This window comes from Trachinotus anak, unplaced genomic scaffold (assembly GCF_046630095.1).
Source record: "Trachinotus anak isolate AG129_WGS33_773 ecotype Australia unplaced genomic scaffold, CSIRO_AGI_Tana_v1 ptg000032l, whole genome shotgun sequence".
In the NCBI taxonomy this organism is placed as follows: domain Eukaryota; kingdom Metazoa; phylum Chordata; class Actinopteri; order Carangiformes; family Carangidae; genus Trachinotus; species Trachinotus anak.
In genome coordinates, this window is record NW_027273883.1 from 2792396 (window position 1) to 2812179 (window position 19784).

Genomic DNA, 19784 nt, shown 5'->3' on the forward strand with positions numbered 1-19784 from the left:
GAGCTGTAGATGTGTGATCTGAAAGTGTCTCTGACGTGCAGGAAGTGTCAGATTTCCATCAAAGCAAACTTGTACTTTTACTAAATGACTGTTGGTATTTATTAGGAACTTTAAATAGATATCATCAGAGCTTTGTTTACACGCTGAGAGCTGCATTACAGGCTTTAAAAGCTGCTGCAGTCTGGAAAACTTTGAGGCAACTGTAAGTTGTACCTGCATCGTTTTTCTCTTTCACCTCACTTTAAAACTCTTTTTGAACCTGCAGCGTAAGACAGACTAACTAAACTCTAAACTCACGGTATCTCAATTTTGTGTCAAATCTTGATCTTCAGTGCTGTGCTGTTGCTCCAGCAGACTGTTTTGAATGTGCGGCCGGTCCCTACTGCACCTGATTGAAATAAACTCTTTGAGATGAATGAAATGAAATTACTATGAACTGAAATGAAACTTAGACTTTTCAACCAAATGTATCTCTCATAGGGGCAACCTGAAGACTATCAGAGCCCGGTTTGATTCCCACCCAGCCGCACTCTTTGCTGTGTGTAATTCCCCCTCCCTCGGTCCCCGCATTACCCGTCTCTCTATACTGTCCGCTCCAATAAAGGTGTAAAACGCCCAAAAAGAAAATGTATCCCTCCTTTGAGATGTTTTTTAACCTGAAGTTTCCTGAGAGACTCAACAAGGAAAACACATGCAGACACACAAAAGAATGGCATTTCTTTACTGAACATTACTGTGAGAGGTTTGTGCAGCTTCACAAGCTGAGAGTGACTGCATGATGTTGACTGCAGTGACGACACAGATCGACACAGGCTGGTTTTAGAGAACAGAGAGTCAATAAAGTGACAAAAACAGATTCTTTTTTTTTTTTTCATTGACTTTTAAGAAATAAACAATGTTGCTCTGCATAGAGGGAGATTTTTACAGATGAGATCAGTTCCTCCACTTGTTGTCAATGTGTTATTATTAAAACAAGATGATAGAAGTCACTCAGAACAAAAAAAAAAACAAAACTTTTTTTCCAAAATATTTTTACTTAATTGTCAGTTGTTTCTTTTCCAAAACACTGGTCCTCAACACACCAGATGGAATAAATGTGACAAACACGTTTCATTTAGCCTGAAGGTCCAAACTGATTCTGAGCTGTGTGTGTTCATTTGTGTGTTTCTGTGAGGACACAAATGACATGGCAGTAAATTTAGTTGTTTTTTTTTAAGTTACTGTTTTGGGCATTATTTCACCTTTATTCTGAGAGCCACAGTGAGAGAGAGACAGGAAAATAATTTTTACAACAAAAATGAAGAGACAAAGACAGAAAGAGTTTGACTGCTGCTTAAACTCTGGGAACACCTTCAATTTAAAGATGTATGAAACAGGCCTGGAGACAACCTGAACACTTCCTGTGTGTGCTTTCTCTGTCACACCACATGTAAACAGGTCCAGACAAAGACGTTCGTTAGACGAGTGACCACTCACTCGTTCACTGTGGATGCATCCTCCGTGTTACTTTACTTGTTCGTTCATCCCTTCCTTTCTTTTTCCCCTTCGTCGCTTCTACTGTATCATCACACTCCTGCTTTAGCTCAGCAGGAACACACTCATACACACACTTACAGTATTTTGTCATTTTCACTCTCTGTCCCAGCCTGTGTTGTGTTGTGTTGTGTGTGTGTGTGTGTGTGTTTGCAGCTTCAGAGGGGGGGCACACTCATGACTTCCTCTTCATCACTAATCACTCTCATCTGTTGATCTGCTTGATCTCAGATCTGCTGTCTGATGCGCAGCAGAGCGCCACGGCCCCCTGAGACGCTTTAAGAGCAGGAGAGGGTGTGTGTGTGTGTGTGTGTGAGAGAGAGAGAGAGAGAGAGAGAGGGAGAAAGATTGTGGTTTCATGGAATCAGGCAGGACAGTAGGAGACTGAGTAGAGTTGGAGGGCATCGTTTGTGGTCTGAGCTGATGGTAAAAGTGTGTGTGTGTGTGTGTGTGTGTGTGTGTGTGTGTGTGTGTGTGTGTGTGTGTGTGTGTGTGACAAAGAATGGTTTCGCGGAATCTGCTGGAGATCAGTTGTCCGGTAAAGTTTTGTCTATTATTGGAACAAACAGAGTGTTTGCTGTTGGTATGGAGACGCAAACAAACTGATGAAAGAAACGTCCTGATGGGGATTCAATTCTTACACAAACTAAACAACTGTTGTTTCAGCCTGAATGACACATTCATTCGTTATTAGTGTTAGATTACAGGATAAGAGTGGTATTCTTTCATCTTTTTATTACAGTCAACAATTCCTCTAAAGAAAAATAAACAGAATTTTACCCTGATTAGTTGCTGTGAAGAGATGTGGTTTCCAGTGCAACAATAAAGATCTTATCTTTGTTTTTTTGATTTTAATAAAGTAAACTGGACAACATTAAATATTCATAACTGAATGTGAAGAAATAAAAGTTCAGAAGAAATATTATTGGTTGTTATTAAGAATTTGACCATCAAGCCTCTGTGTGGGCGGAGTTTAATCAGATTTGATTGACCGTGCAGAAACAATCTCCAGCTGTCATCACATTCTCCGTCCAGCTACTGGCTACTAGCGGGGTGCACGCTTGTCTGAGGAGGAAACCGGAGGACCTGGAGGGAACATGCAATCTCCACACATAAGGGCCCGGCAGGTTCGAACCCAGAGGCAACGGTGCTAACCACTGCACCACTGTGCCGCCTTAGCGAAGGTCCCATGGGATTAAGGAGGTGGAAGTTAGAAAATGGATGAAAAGATAAAAGACTGGTTCACAATATTTCAAGTCTGTCTTTAAACAACAGTCAGGTGACCAGATGAACATTTAAAACAGGTTTTGCTTGTAAGTGATGGGAGGAAAACAATGCACAGCCCCTCCCAGAGGAAAGTACAGTTGCAAATAAGGTTTTTCTTCTTTGTCTGGCCTATTCCTCATAAACATAACTGAGTTCAATTTAACATAAATATAAGATTTTATCCATTTTTTTCGTATTTCTTCATTTCAACTAATAAGAGACAACCTTCCTTGTGTCTCAGTGCAATTTAAGTTCAACTTAAAGTCTTTTTTTCTCATTGCTCTGAACTTCACTTGTCTGAAATAATGATCTCTTCAGACAACAGTAAGACTGTGATCAAATGAAGATCTCCTGCTTGTCGTGTGTTTCTCCTGTTATTCTCAAACTGGACAAGATCGATTTCTCACATCTTTATCGCTTCTTTTGCTCCTTATTTCTCCTAAAGGGGGGCGGGGGCTTTAGGAGAAATTCAGTCATCTCCAAATAAGAGCTGATTTATTTCTGTGTGGTCTGAGATTGACGAATTTCAAAAATGATGATCTTTTCCTCTTTATCTTCCCACAGACGCTGTGTCTGTGCTGAGCTGTGGTGGTGGGATGGTGACACTCGGAGGACGTGAAAAACAGGGAATGCGTCCTTTAATTAGGTGTAGGAAGCCTGGATAGAAAATTCTCAAGCATGGCAGAAAACATGCGAGAGGACGTGTTAGCTGTTTGCGGCTCTGTGCAGCTCTTTAGTCTCTGCGTTCGGTCTGAAACTGTGAAGGGGGACCACGAGTCCTGGGTTGATTCACAAAGACTGTGATGATGTGTTTTGACTAAAATCTTCACCCCAGCAGGACGAGGTCACCACAGACCTATGGTTTCCAAAAAAAAAAAAAAAACTGGTCAGTGTGAGTCTTGACAAACAAAACACAAAAAAACAAAGTTAACTTTTCCATGCTGATTCAGGTCAAAAAACTGCAGCCCTGCTAACAATTTACCTTCGCCTCATTCCATCCAAACACCTCACTCCCCTCTTCTTTTATTTCCCATGTCTCTCGCCCCCTCTCTCTCTCTCCTCAGGGTGTCGTACAGTATGGGGGTGGGACGGCGGCTCGGGAAATCCCATAAAAGTGTGTGTGTCAGCGAGATGACAGAGTGAGACAGACTCTTCATCACTGTGTCTAGGGCCGCAGTGTGTATACAAACACACACACACACGCACAAACAAACACGTACTATACCCCACGCCAAGGCCCGGGTTCTTGACTCAACACCATAAAATTACAGCCATCCCATCATGCTTGGCGGCGGCAGTGGCGATGAGGAAGCCTGATGTGATGACATGATGTATGACATCACTCACGCAACACACATAGAAGCTTTAAATTAGCAAACTGGCAAGAGACGAGTGTGTGTGAGAAAAGACAGGCAGAATTCCTGGGTGCCTTCACACACACACACAAACACACACACACACACACACACACACCTGTGCAGTGCTATAAATGATGTCTGTAATTATGTACACACACACACTCACAAATCACATACTTCACACTGTACAGTTCTGATTCTGTGAAACCAAGTGTCTCACATTGAGACCAGCACACACACACACACACACACACACAGTGACAGAGCAGCCTGAGGCCTGTCTGACAGGACAGTTTAGTGGTCTCATTAGCAGCGGGTGGAATGCCAACAGATAATTAACCAGGAGAGATGAAGAGAGGGAGGGAGGGCGAGTGCCAGCAGTAAAACACATAAGAGAGAGAGATGTTCTTTATGAGGTGGATAGAGAAAAGATGTTGAGGGAAGAGGAGCCGACTGTGTTTTTTTTTTTTGTGGTTTTTTTGTGCTTGAAGCAGCAGACAAGACAATCAAACACTTTCACTAACGGTTCTGATGGTTTTTGTCTTTTCACAAGGTTTGTCGACAATTAGAAAAATACAGAACGCCACCACCTTGGTCCTAATAGCTGGGGTCGCCTGTAAATGACCTGTAGTTAGCAGGAGTGATTACTGACCTCCACTGGCTACACATGCTCAGTCATTCAGGCTTCTGCTCCTTCTGGGCCGCTTCGTTCCTGGCACTGCCATCCCTGCACACAAGACAGTCTCAGTCCAGACTGCTCTGGTCTGGGGTTCCCGATGGTGGAACGAGCTACAGAACACTATCAGAGCAGGGGTGTCCCTCTCTATCTTCAACAATATCTTGAAGACTCATCTCCTCATCTCACCTTGAACACCCTACTGTGTCTAACTACCACTTACTATGCACTTTCGGTGCACTTCTTTACCACATCTATTGCACTTATGAACAGATTTAGTTCTTACACCAAGGTCTCCTACTGAAGCTTTAGTGTCGTCCCTCGCTGGAAAGCATCTTGGATTAAAGGGTCGGCTGAATGACTAAATGTTGGTACTGCAGATGTCAGTCCAGACACATGACATAAAAGGCTCAGTCAAGATTCTCTGTCTGGTTTATCTGGACCAAATGTTTCCTAATTTAAAGGTCAAATAGTTCCTCATGTCAACAGCAACATCTCCCTCCACAAACACATGTCCACATTACCCTCGGTGCGTCGTTGTGAGCTTGGTTGAACTACTTTGGGCCAAAAAAACAGTCTCTATGAAATCCTGCCCGAGCTAACTGAGAAAATGCTTTTGTTGTGATTTTTCTAACATGCGTCCTTTAAATTTGTGCAAAAATGATAAAATCTGCAGCTGTTTGTGTTAACAAACGTGCATAATTTTGCCAAAAGGGGAAAAAAAAAAGACTCAGCATAGGAGGCTACCAGAACAAGTATTGTTTTGGTATTGGTATTGAAACTCAGGTAACGTATTGTTATTGGTACCGAAAACCTTTAAATGACTCCCAGCTTTAATAAGTAAGGAAGGTGATAATTTCAATTTCATTTTCATCACCTTGCTGGAAAGTGAAGGTAACTGAGGTTGAGCTGACGGCACAATGGGTACATGAACATTTTAATTGAGAAATACAGGAAGAGCATCTGGAATGTAAAAAAAAAATATATACATTTTTACTTGAGGCCAGAGCATACAGTGATTCTGATGACCCAACCTTAACAGGTCTTAAAAGAGATCTGAAGAATCGATCAACTGATCAGACTCAGATGCAACTGATGTTTGATGTTGTGTTTAAAGCTGCCTCACCTTTTTCAGGGCAGTGCTACGAAATGTGCATGTTTAAGCACATATTGTGTAGTTTTTCCTCTTCACAATCAATAACTAGATTCTTTGACGATTAAATATTTAAATCAGCTCACTTTTATTTAAAGTCACTCTGGATAACAGTGTCAGCCGAATGCTTTAAGTATCAGTTTATTTCAGTATGAACAGATGTGTTAAAAAAAAAAAAAAAAAAAGACAGAGAAGACAAGATGCAAACTTTGCTTTAAAAAATGTGATTAATTATGGTCCAGCCAAGTAATCGGATCTAGGCGGCCCTCAGCCAAAGTCAGTGCTCTGTCAAAATTCATATCTGCTTTTTTCCCAGTTTTCAGGACATGTCAAACAACAGCTTGCACACTTAATGATAAATTCTCCTGATGTCTCTCCATCTAAGCTGAAAACAAACAAAACCAGATGCTTATTTAAGTTTGGCAGCAGACAAAGAGGCTTGAGCCAAATTTGACAAAAACAGACAGTAAAACAGTTTAACTGTGTTGTATGGATGGAGAGAAATCAACACCTGCTATTGAAAACACGTGTGAAGTTATTTCCCATGAACCCCCTGCAGAATAAACATGTTGCCTCATAAATAGCTTGATGACGCTCAAATGTTAGCCTTGTGAAAAACTCGTATCTCCATGTGTCTTGTGCAGAGATAGTGAAACGACAGAACAAGTCAAAAACAAAACACCAGGTCAATTTCAGTTCATCCATTTGGTTTTGATAGCTGCAGAATCCCAAAACCTCCTGAGGACCATCTAACCATCCCGATTATTTGAACTATGAAATTGAGAGGCTGTATGACGCTGGAATTGAACAATTAAAGCTGCAATTTAATGTTGATTTGCGGACAGTACCAGATGATGGCTCCTGGACAGTTTGTCTGCTTGCGATGATCAGTGATGATGCTCAGTCCACTGGAGTCAAATCAAGTGTGTCAGTCACTGTCCTCATCCTTTTCTTAGTCAAGCTCACTTTGTCAAATAAAGCCAAAAAAAAAGTTAATCCAAGCAAAGTAACCAACAGGAAATCGTCTGGAAAACGTTTCTCTAGGCTCTGATGTAAACTCAAGAGTGACTTTGTGTACATCCACACATTAATGCAGGAATGATGAGGATGCTGATGATGAAAATGCATAACTCAAGGCAGCTTCAGCAGGCCTGGACGCACCACTCCCCGAATCCCCCAACAAACGTGTCTCCCTGTCGACATGACAGTCTTTGTCTTGGACAAGTCAGGGAGAAAGGTGTACGCCAGGACGGATGAAATGAGGGATCTGTTCGCCTCCTCTCCTCCCATGGAGATGCTTGTTCATAGATGGCAGAAAATTAAAGGTCCTCTGCTCATTCAACCATTTCTTCACTTACAGAAGTCTTCTCCTCTTCTGAGACCAGAGGAGGAAGTGTTTACATCCTCGCATCCTAAAAACAAATTTTCTGCAGAGTAAAGAGGAGCAGTAGTGGTAATAGGAGTAGAAATATAAGTAAACAAGATGGACAAGGAGGTTTGTAAAACACCTCCTTCACGTCCTTTTTTTTCATCTTTATCTCCTTCTCATTAAAGAGTTTGTTACTTAAGAGTTTCCACCGTCAAGACGCTACCGTTTCCTGGGACATCCAGCCAACTGGGGGCTCAGCTTGTCGGTCGGTCGTCACGGTGCCAGTGGTGGTCGGGTGGCTGCGACCTCAGTCAGTGGGGGTGGGGATGACGCAGATGTGCAGGAAGTTGTCGGGGTGGCTGAGGTGCTCGCTGAGCCACTGCAGAGGAGTCTCCAGCAGCGGCTCGATGCCGTGGATCATCACCTGGTAACGCTTCTCCTCACCTGGGTGGAGAGAGAGATGGAGGGAGGGGAAAATAATTTAACAATGGTTCGTTAATAAGTAGTACCTTTTAAAATTTGTTCTTATTTTATTTATATGAGGAGGGGTAGAAAAAAGAAAGAAAATGAGACAGAAGAATGGACTGAGGAGAGAAAAAAAATAAATTCAATGACTGAGGACATAAGAGAAAGAGAAAAAGACGAGAAAAGACAAGGAAGGAAACAAGAAGAAATTATAGTAATAAGGAAAGGAGAGGTGAAAAATGAAGACTGGTAAAGAGAAGAGGAGGAAATGAGTAAGTTAAAAAAACAGCAGTGGGAAGAAAAGAATAAAAAGAGGAGAAAGCGTGAAAAGAGGAAAATATGTAGAGGGGAAGATAAAAAAAAAAGATAAAGACTGAGAGAGCAATGGTGGAGAGAGAAGAGATGGTAGCATGAGGTGAGACAGACCACATCAGAGACTACAGTAATACCACGGGTGTGGTGGGTGAGAGAGAGAGAGAGAGAGAGAGGGCGAGAGAGAGAGAGGGCGAGAGAGAGAGAGGGAGAGAAAGTACGAGTGTAAAAGTGAGTGTGAGTGTGTTCGGTTATGAAGCGGAGTGAAGTGACAGTTGATTGTTTGAGTGTTCGTCGTTGAGCAGATTCGAATTGTAAACTTTCACTCTGACAGGTTGTAGTTTCAGACTGTTTGTGAGGTGTGTGTGTGTGTGTGTGTGTCTCCGGCCCGATGGCCTCCTGCAATTGAGCCCGCCCGCTGCTGAAAGGCCACGACCGCAGATCAGCCGTTACGAGCAGCAACATTCTCAACCCTCTCGACCTTCCGGAGCCGTGTGATTTGCAGAGCAGATATCTGATGTGATTTCACTGTCGGTTACAGAGACTAAACGTTTGAGCTACAGCGCCTGTATTCAGGCCTTCATGCAACGCTTTCAAAGGTGCACACTGCCCGTTTTCCTCATGAGGATCATGTCACTGATCAGGAGGAGCAGGCTGTTGGCTGACGTCTCCGTGGCTCTGGAGCTTTGTCAAGTCTGAGACAATAGCATAAATCAACATAAAATGCGTGTTACAAGCAGGGTGTGAAGTCAGACTGACATGACTTATTTCCAGAGGAAACGTCAAATGAAAGACACTATTGAGCTGCATTATGGGAAATGTGAAATCCATCGCTCTGGAGCTTTACTCCCAACACTCAGGATATCACAGCCTCTTCTTCAGTTTCAGTCTTTGTGTGACCTTTTTAGCATCTCGCCCACCTTTGTTTCCTGTCAACTTTCCACTACTGCTCTCTAATGAAAATGCCAAAAATAAATGAATAATAAGTACCTACAAGTGTTAACATATTAATCTAACATGTTTAATCTGGTTCTAGAAGATTTTTTTTTTTTTAAATAAATTTATTATTTCTAAAGTTCTACATTATTATTTGAAAAGTCAGTTGATAGTTATTTAGAGCTCCCTCCCTCCACATACAGAAGTATCTCATGCTCAGATTCACATGATGACTTGACTGTTTTCTAACAGCTGAGGTCACAATAATTTCAGGATTTAAAAATAAGTCAAATTTTAAAAACTATTTACATTTTATATGACTAAGCTTAAGGTCTTGTGAGTGTTTCCCTCTTGTAGTTTAAATTCTATAAAAAATATTCATAAATGTCCTCCTTAATTTAAACAAGTCTGGATTAATTCAGTTATTATTTTTTTTGTTTATTTTATTTTATTTTTTAGCAAAAAATGTGCAGATGTATTCAGGTGGTTGAACTTGCCTCTAATGCATGTTGGTCTGTTTTAATACAAGTGACTGTTTTCTGTTGACGTTTCACTCTGGTTTCTTTAGAAACAGATAAAGCTTAGAAAACGCTCACCTGTTACAAATAAGAATTTAATCTCGCCTCTCGACTGATTCGTGTTTCAGTATAAATATTTTTGCAGTTTTGCAGCGAACAGGCCGGAAGGTGACACATGTTTTGATCAGCTGTAAAACAGAAACTGTGTTTAACAAGTGAATTAATGTGAAAACAGTTAATGCAGCTGTTTCCACTTTGGTTGGTCTCTGAGACAGATATTAAAGTTTATGCTTTAAGTTTCTATTTTGTTTTAAAATAATTATTTAAAATAGAAATTAATGTGTTAAATACTTTAGGATGTAGAAGTGACACTTCAGCTTTTAGCTTATAATTGCAATTCTTTCACACTGTCACTGTCAGGATGACTATATGTGCGTGAGAAAGGCAGACAGTAATGGGCCTTTTCCTGTCTACCACCCTTGACCTCACACACACAAAGCTTACCCTCATTCACGCACCTTGTACATGACATTTTCGTTCCACGTAATATCAGGAGGACGGTTGAGGCAGAGGGTTAACTGTCGGTCTGAGAAGCGACTCCGCCCTACACCTGCTGACTGGCTGGCAAACAGCAACATGCACGAAACTAATGTCAGGAAAACTGTGCAAGACATGTGCTCAGCAAAGGCCCTATGAAAATGTACAGATGTGCACATCTAGGCCAGAGGTGGGTGGAAGAGGTGCAGGATGGGAGGGCTGCCTTTGCTGGTGGCTGCTGGAATTAAAAAAAATGAAATAAATATTGCTAAAATACCAGCTATAATTGTTTTTTAATCTAGATTAAGACTAGGTAAAGGCTACAACAGAGTGACATCCCTCAGATAGTGACTGCTAGATCAAAAAACAAGCCACAATCTGTAATATCTTAACAGATAAACAGGTATATTTATTTGCAGGGGCAGAGAAAGACCACAGATGAGGCAGGACTCGTCTTTGCAGAAGACTTAAAAGGGAAACCGTTTTTATTTTACCACCTAATTTAACTGACTTTTGATTGATGCAGGAAAGTTGGTGAATGCAGGATGTATAAATGCAAGCAGAGGGTTAAAGGTCGCCTAATATCTGTTGCTGAATTAGAAAAATGAACCTTAAATGTTGGATTTTTAGCTGCTCAGGACAATTTCATAGGTCACTAGAGCAAAGTACAAGGCATTCAGGTGATGGGAGGAGAAAACCAGTTCATTCAAAAACAGAAAATATTCTGGATTTCATAAAATAATAAATTTCATGAAAATTTAGCGATGGTTTGGAAAAAAGAACAAAATTCTGTCACTTTAAGATGGTAAAATAAATGCATTTCTAAATTTGGAAACAACAAAGTTTAAGGGGTGAGGGTGGATTACTTATTTGCATCGTAGTCTTACTGCATTACTGCACTAAAACCACTGAACCACAAGCTTGAAAAAAAAAAAAAAAAAACGACTAATCAAGCGATTTCCTCTTGACTACAGGGGAGCTGAGGAGCAGCTGAAGAAGCATTAACTGTAAGAAGAGCAGGAGCATTACTGCACATGTAATCTGACAGAAGGAAAAGGTGAAATGACATGAGAAAAAATGATGAGGCGCTATAATGAATGAAAGGGTATTAGCTGAAATGAACCAAGAGGAGCTGGATTTTCAGATTAAGTGTAAGCACATAAAGAAGTTGAAGAGTAAGTTAAAGCATAATAAAAGATTTGACTGTTGGTTGGTAAGCACTGGAACACACTAAAAGGAGTTGAAATTTATCTGTTGCATGGTTTGAACGCTGAAATATGTGCACAAAAACTGCAGTCATCATAAATTTCACACTTTTTTTGGGTAAGTTTGTGAATTTTTTGGTATTTCAAATTTGGACATTTATAAAATTGTCAGGTATTTAATTTTTTTCAGCATTTAAAAATTTTTGGTACTTAAATATTTTTGGGGGTAATTTTTTAGTATTTATTTTTTGGTGTGAAAAAAAAAATCAATGATACAAATGCAAATTGACTTATACAAATACCACAAACAGTGCAAATACTATGCCATTTAAAGGTTTTTCATGTTCACTCTTTTCTTTTTCTCCCTGTTTTTTTTTTTTGTTGGTCTCTCAGAGCTTGTTTTCTTTTCATTTTGATCCATTAAAATAATAAAATCCAGGTTTTAAAAGAAAATGTGTTAAATTAATTTGGTAAAAGCTGAAAATAATTAGCCTCAATCAGTGTTTTTTTTTTTTGTTAAAACTACCATTTATTTTATTACTTAGTGGCACAGTAGGTGCTTTTACATGTTTTTTTTTAAATTGGTATTTATCTTATTCATTAATGTGTATTTGATTAAAAAAGTTGTTAACTGATGATAAATTCAAATGAGCTGATTAAGTCGGTACGTGCAATTTGATTGAAATCTTGACAAAATCTTTAGTTCAGAAGCACAGAAAGTAAAAGGTGTGATCCTGCCAATACAACAGCAATAGTGAGAACACACTTTCTCTGGTTCTCACACACACACACAGTCCATTTCTTAGTGGCGTTTCATACCCATCTCTAACCTTTAGCCCTAGTCTTGCCTGGCAACAGCGAGGCAGAGGTGGGCGGAGTAGGCGTGTTGTCACAATCTCACTATGAGAAAAGGGGGAAATTCACAATGGACCACGCCCCCAAACACTCACGCTCTCTCTCATACACACACACACACACACACACACACACACACACACACACACACACACACACACACAAACAGCCCACTCATATACATATTACTGTAGATCATCACGATGGCCACCCGTACCTCCATCACCCAGAAACACATGTACAGTCATGCTGACATCCACACGGATAAGTCAGTCTCGACTGTAACTGTGCATGGTTTATCGTACTTTGGTCATCATCCTCAGTGTGAATTCCTGCAATAAACACGTTGTTAACAGCCACGACATCAGAGCAGCTGAGACTTGTTAAGTCACAAAGCTGAGGCAGCAGAGAAAAATCCTTATTATTTATTTATTTTTTCATTTTTTCACAGATAGCGTGGCACAGAGGCAGTTCTTTCTTTTGTTTTATTTTGGAAGGAAACAAAGCTGCTCTTACCATTTCCAGTAATCTTAATGAGTGAACTTTTAAACTTTCAATCCACTCACATACTCAGACTATTACTGGCAGCTGAGAAACAAAACAGTCTACCAATAAGCTACTTTGTTAGCTGAGAGCTACAGGTGGTGCTCCTCTTAATTCTGACATTTCTGACACCGGATGGCAACAAACAGAAATGTGTAATTTCAAGGTGTAATCAGCTGACAAATGACCTGTAGTGATTTACTACTTCCCAACATTTTTACTCATCAAGTTCAGTCTGCATGTCATGACGACTTCCACTCAACCTCAGGAAAAACAAAACAAAAACAGTTCAACAGTCAGATGATGTCATAAGGGTTATTTTCACCTGGGCCTGGAGACTTAACAATGTCATGTAAAGTTTAACATAAACCCTGTGTGACACACTGAAGGTGTGGCGTTTTAGAGAAACTGGTGTTCACCAAGCAGGGAGGGTCTTACAAAAGTCTCACAAAAGACACAAAATGTAGGATCTATGAGTTTTGGAGCTGTGAAGTACTTTTTAAGGTATCTCTTGTCTAAGATATCTATAGGTGTCGACAATGAGCTGCAGCGTTTCACGTTGGGGTGGGGATGTTTGTTGCAAGTCATTCCCCTTTTCACTCACTGCTGTCAGCTGTCTATTAAAGGCATTTAATGCTCAAAAAATTAATTAATTAAGAGAAAAAAAATCCTTCCAGTAGCAAATAACTTGTCAGGCAGCAGTTTGATGAGAGCAGTGACCTCTTACTTTACAACGGTCATTACAGTGAGCGTGGACCCTGTGGCAAACGTACAGGTACAACAGCTGTCAGCAGATGTGTCACATAAAAGAAAACAATAATGAGGAATGTTATACAACAACGGAGGTTTACAGAGGTGTTTAGTTTAGTTCTGTGATTCATTAGGGTTTGACGGCGTTGACCATTAACAGCACAAACAATCAGATTTGAAGCAAATAAAGAAGTTTGAGTGTTTCCACTCATAATCACGTACTGATAACAGCTTCATATAAATTTCAATTGTGAAGTTTACAAGGATTAAATTACTGGTGTAAATTAAATAAACAGTCCACTGTTTCCATAAATCCTCAACCATGTGGTTCCATCTTTTGCTTTTCATACAATTATTAAGGTACAGCTGCTCAGTTTTGATGTCCACTTCTACTAGAGTCTCGAAAAACCGGCATCTCTGTCAGGCAAGATATGTATTTTAGGATGTTTAGGACCATTTCATGAAACACCAGACGAAGAGCCAGTGGTTTGAAAGCGTAAAGTGTTCAGTACATACAGCAGATTCAATGAACCTCCTCCCAACCACAAGTAAATCATTAATAACTGGTTTGTTTTGGAAAAGAGTAACTGAATAAAACTGGACTCCTTCATCCACTGACACACACACACACACACAGATACACACAGATACACACACCCTGTGGTTGAGTGGTGCACGACTGCTGGCCAAGACGACATGTTTTGTCAGCCGAGCGAAGCCAACCACTATTTAGGAAGACCACAATGCAGCGCTCTCCTCGAAGCCGAACACACAGTCTGACTGCACCACTAGTGGCTGGTCAGACTGACTGACTGGTTATACTGGCTGACTGAATCAACTGTTGACTGACAGGTGGGCTATAAAATGTTGAATTAGTGGGGAAAAAAAGCCCATTGCAGTTTCACAGAAACTGACATAACATCTTCCAATTGCTTGTTTTGTCCAACCAATAATAATTAATAAACTTTCAGCTCACATTTTGCATGCAACACTATTCTGAACGCGTCCACTACACCAGTGTTATAACTGGTTGAAAGCAACATTTGCAGTATTTCATTGATGTTGGGATGAAGAGAAGAGGTCCAAATTCTGTACAGAGCTGTCCAACAATCCACTTGGAAACTTCTGTTTCAACAAAATGGTAAGGAACACTAAAAAAACCCCACAGGAATGACACTCTGATTTAGGACCAACTGTAGATATAGAAATAAATTGAATGTTCAACAACTTAAATTTCATGTAGATTATACTTTAAGAAACCCACAACTGGTGCTGATAGTCAGAGAAAGCTTAAGGTTGAAACGCACTATTAATCTTTGGAGTATTTTATACAAATAGAGAGCAGATCATTTGTGAAATGTCTCTAAGTTGTGTGATGTGATACTTATACAGTTTTCCTTAAACCTATACTTATTTTTATTTATATTTTACTTAGTATTTTTTTTTTAATTTATATCACAGTTTCTATTCACCTAATATTGAATTTCTGTATCTTCATATTACAATTCTGCTTTAGTTACTTCTGTTCACTCTGTATATGAAACACCTATTGAATATCTGCACATCTTGGATCTATGGCTGAGTATTGTAAGGCTTTTTAAATTTATACTAGGACAATATGATGCTGAGTTTCAGTAGTGTTTTCTAGAGAACCTTTGACCTTTGACAAAACAAAGAAAGGTTCTTACATTTTAAATGTTGTCTAAACCACCACAGAAGAAAAAAAAAAAAAACTAGAATTACATCCTTGAGGTTGTATGACTCCATGGGCCAACCAGCCCATGATGATGTCACAGTGACGTTGACCTTGGACCTTTTGGATATAAAATGTCATCGCTTCATCAGTTTATCCAATCAGACATTTGTGTTAAATTGTGTCATAATTAGGATATTAATTCATAAGTTATGACCTTCAACCTTGACCTTTGACCACCAAATTCTAATGAGTTCATCCTTGAGTCCAAGTTATTGTTTGTACCCAATCTGAAGAAATTTCCTCATGGTGTTACAGAGATATCGCAGTCATGAGAAATAGACAGAGAATGACAACCAGAAAACATAATGCTTGTGTCCCTGTGGCATAAAGAAACCAAACTGTCAAAATTTGGGAATTTCTTGATTCAAACTATTTGATCAGAGAATAAGTAAATAAGATGATGAATCTGACCAGATAATCAAAGCCTTCTTTGGCAGTTTGGCAGCGTGTGATGCTGGGTGCTGCTGACACATTTCAGTAGGTGCCAAAATGTTATATGCCTGAACCTGCGTTACTATTTTTTGTGTTGTTTTTTCATAACCTGAAGTGAGGGTTCAAGGAGTACGAGTATAAAACCCTCTGAGACAAACTTGATTTGGGACAATGTTGGTAAAACTGACATTTCTAACATTTCCAATACTACAAGATAGTAATAATAATATTACTGATCTTCACAGATGTTGTTAGTGAGAATATCAACATGTTTTCCAAATGTTCCATTTTTGCAATTGTGCAAGAAACCTCTGCCCAAGTGTCTCCCCAAATTCCACCAAAACCTTCGCAGCCGTTTTACAGTAAAGCTGTTCGGATATAATTAGATAACATACGATCTCAGCTGACCACATTTTAATCAACAATAGAGCGAGTCATAGAGTGAGGCTTTCGAGCCACTCTGAATTCCCCTGTCTGGTAGACATGTCACACGCCCACGCACATGAACCATAACCCGCTATCTGCTGTATCAAAACAGCCACTGAAGCCTACACATCCCCCCTCAGTCTCTGAAGTGAGCCGACCCGTTTGATGAGTACAAGCTGTATTGGCTCCTGATGCAGCCAGTGAGGGGAAGCCTGCCAATAGTGAGTGGGCTGTACCACAGATGTGACTGAGATGGGGGGAGGGAGGGTGTAGGAGGAGGAGGAGGAAAAGGGGGTTGGATGCTCAAAGTATCATTGGATTTGTTACTCAAAGGGGAGGGAGGGGTCGGGGTGGGGTTGTAGTGGGGGGGTGGGGAGGGGTGGGGGGGTGGGGTGACATGGGTGGGGGGTTTCCTCTTATTATTCACAGACAATAGTCAATGTGGGTTTTTTCATAACTGGGCTAGCCTCCGATAAATCTTGAGAAAAGAAAAAAAAAGCTTTCCTTATGAGAACTGTCTGTCAATACACATATGTCATACGTGGGCAGCATCACCCTTCAGTCTGTGATTTATGCGGCGAACCTAAGACAAATTCCTGCCAATTCCTACCTTGCTCAATCACACACCTGGCTCAAAAGCACACGAGACAGCTTGAACAGACGTCAGTGCTGACCGCCGGTTACAGTAACATGCTGTTTTGGGTTTGTTTCCCGCAGTGCAGAGGGAACATCAGCCTCACGGAGACACAGACCTTTCAGCTATTCCTGCAGAATGATTTGGGAATCCCCTTCTTTTTTTCTTCTTAACTCTTTGTTTGCTGCGACTGGTTTTTGGGTCCCGCAGGGGTCAGCACCAATCCTATCTCAGATATAACAGAGGGGGAGGCTGTTTTGAAAAACCTTGTTATTTGATGTTTGAAAGATCAGAGAAGTGGAGCACCCCAGATTTTCTTTTTGTTATATGTTAGGGTCCCGACAGAAAAGAAAAAAAAAGTCCTCTGAACTCTTCAACAATCCAATCCCCCCCCCCCCCCCGCCCCGCCAACCACTGCTGCCCCGCCCAGTCCCTGAACACACGTCCCGGTCTCTCTAATCCAAACACGCCGCCATAATCCCCGGCTATCACCCGACTCATCTACCAGCCGAGGAAGAGGTGGAAACCAAACAAACGACAAGAGACAAAAGAGCCACTTTCACCTTGATCAGCCAGGCAGGCTGGCAGACTCCTCTGGGAGGGAGGAGAGCAGAGAAAAGCAGAGACTTAGCGTCAAAGACATGAAAGACATCTACAGCAGACAGGGAAGATGTAGAAGACTACACCTGAGAGAGAGAGATAGAGGATCAAAGAGGAGAAAAATAGCCTTAGATCAGGGAAAACGGAGAGAAAGAGGAAAAGAGGAAGAGACAGTAAGAGGATGTCTCTGTCTCAACCTAACAGTCACGCAAATTTTAAGCAAACCGTGAAATTTGTTGCTCGGAAAACCTTACATATAAACGTCAGCACAACAGCAGATTCTCATCAAGCAGAAAATGACAATTTTCATCATTTGATAAATAAGTTGTCTTTGGTATTTAGTTGTTGGTAGTTACAGCTGATCAGTGAGCCTGGAGGTTGGACCTGAGGGACATCTCTGGCTCTGTAGCTGCTGCTGTCTGGATGTTTTTAGCAGGGATGTTCCTACCAGGTTGTCTTGCCCCAAATTCATATATTGGTTTATTTAAAATAGAGACAGTGTACAATAAATGTATTGCACCAGCTATAGCACAATGGTAATTTCCATTTGTCCATTTGTTGTCCCTGGGCATTTACAATGCACATATAACAATTAAACTTGATAATAATATTATACACTCACACTCTCATTGTCACTGGCTTTTTAAGTGGGATGCTGCAGTGAAGGGCCTGGTCCAGGTGGACAAAACACAGTGAAAATGCAGTAATGAAAGGGTTGAATTTTGATTGGCATCATTTAACTGATGGCAGACCACTGAAAGACGACCATATAGGACGCCCATAGGATTGGCTCAGGGCATCTCTAGTTTTCTGAGCTTTGAACGGTGAGAGCGAATCAAGTTGTAGGTTGGAGAAACTCAATATAAAGCTCTAAACATTTTGCTCTTTGTGATATTTATTCAGCGGCATCTTTTTTTGACGACACATTTCTCTTATACTAACTGCTAAAAAGTATACAAATACATTCAGTATATAGAACATGTTCTGTGTTATATGAAACTGGGACATAGCTCACACTTAGTTTGCCCTGATCTGAATTAATCTAAAGAATGAAGAGATTTGTGATGTTTTGCATGAGTGTGAGTGTGAGAGCTGAACAGTCACCATCACTATGGTGACAAAATGAGAGTGAATGCTGGACATACAGGTAGGCAGGCAGACAGAGGAGGGGGGTGCTGATGGTTCTGTCTCCTCTGTGCAGGTGAGTCTCCTGCGGGTCCTCTGTCCTAACACACTATTGTCTCCTTATCTACTTCCTCTCTCCTCCTCTGCAGACACTGCCTGTTTAGACTGCCGCTTGCCCTCTCTCTCTCTCCTCTCATCTCTTCTTTCATTATCACCACACCTCTGCCACGGCAGCAACTAAACTATACGTCGTGAGTGCACACAAGGAAATTCTGCTGTCACACAGACATTAAAATGTCTAGCCTACATTTTAAACATAGACTAACTTGGATAAAATATATTATATATGTGAATTACCAATAAAATTATCTTTCAATCCACCAATATTTTGCAGTGCGTTGTTTTCTTCTGCACAATATTTTTTTTTACAACTAAAACAAATTGCCTGTTCATGTACTGGTCTTGGTGTCTGGTCATTTATTCAACTGATCTTATTTTGTTTATTCTTCCACAGAAGTATATCATCAAAGCCTACTTCAGTGTATGGAATAAAATGTTTATTTTGCATTGATTAGTTAGATGTTTCATTTAGGAATACAGGATATTAAGCTAGATTAATGTCCCATACATTGTTTTTACATCAGGGTGTATAAGCTTAAACATAATCCTAAAGTTTCTGGTGACAAGCTTGCTGTTGCAGTTTTTATAAAGACAGATAATTAAATAAAATAAAAGAATTCAAAATGGAAAATAAAAATTGAGCAAACATCTCAGAGACAGATATCTAAAAACCTGGACATAATAAAGTGCAGAAATCTCTGCTCATCTTTAAACCCCCTAAAACACTGTTTTAAACATAGGAAGGTATATGCTCTGCTTGTGCTTGTCTGACTATGAATGAGACATGACTGGTTTTGACTTGAAGTGGACCTGTTCTTGTAACTCACGTCAGTTATTATTGCATCGACCTGTTCAGACTGCAGCACTGTTCACCTCCGACTTTACGTCACATCTGCAATTTGCTATCATTCTCTTTTCCTCACCGTGCCTCTTTACTTTTTATCTCCTCTCCCCATCATCTCCTCTCCTCCTCCCACATCTTTGTTCACTTGTTCTGGCAATAGCCACTATTTTCCCTCATCTATATGCCCCCCTCCCCCAGGTGGGTGTATTATCTGAGAGAGTAGATCTCTGACATGCGTTGTGTGGCTGTGTAAATAAAATAAACCAGAGAGGAGAGGTGCTATTTTCTTCTCACTCTTCTGGAAGACGACAGGGCCCATATTTGATAAGGCAGCCAAAAATCAAACATGGCTGATAATGTGCTTCTTGCTG

General features: G+C 40.5%; 1 protein-coding gene across 1 annotated transcript in view; it reads right to left on the reverse strand.

The window, feature by feature from the left end:
- Positions 1 to 6102: 6102 nt before the first annotated feature.
- Positions 6103 to 19784, reverse strand: part of atg5 (ATG5 autophagy related 5 homolog (S. cerevisiae)) — a 32358-nt gene continuing 18676 nt past the window's right edge. The window contains exon 8 of the mRNA XM_071468719.1: positions 6103 to 7799. Within this exon, the coding sequence (XP_071324820.1) occupies positions 7663 to 7799 (137 nt within the window). The 3' untranslated portion in view covers positions 6103 to 7662. The remainder of the gene's footprint in view (positions 7800 to 19784) is intronic.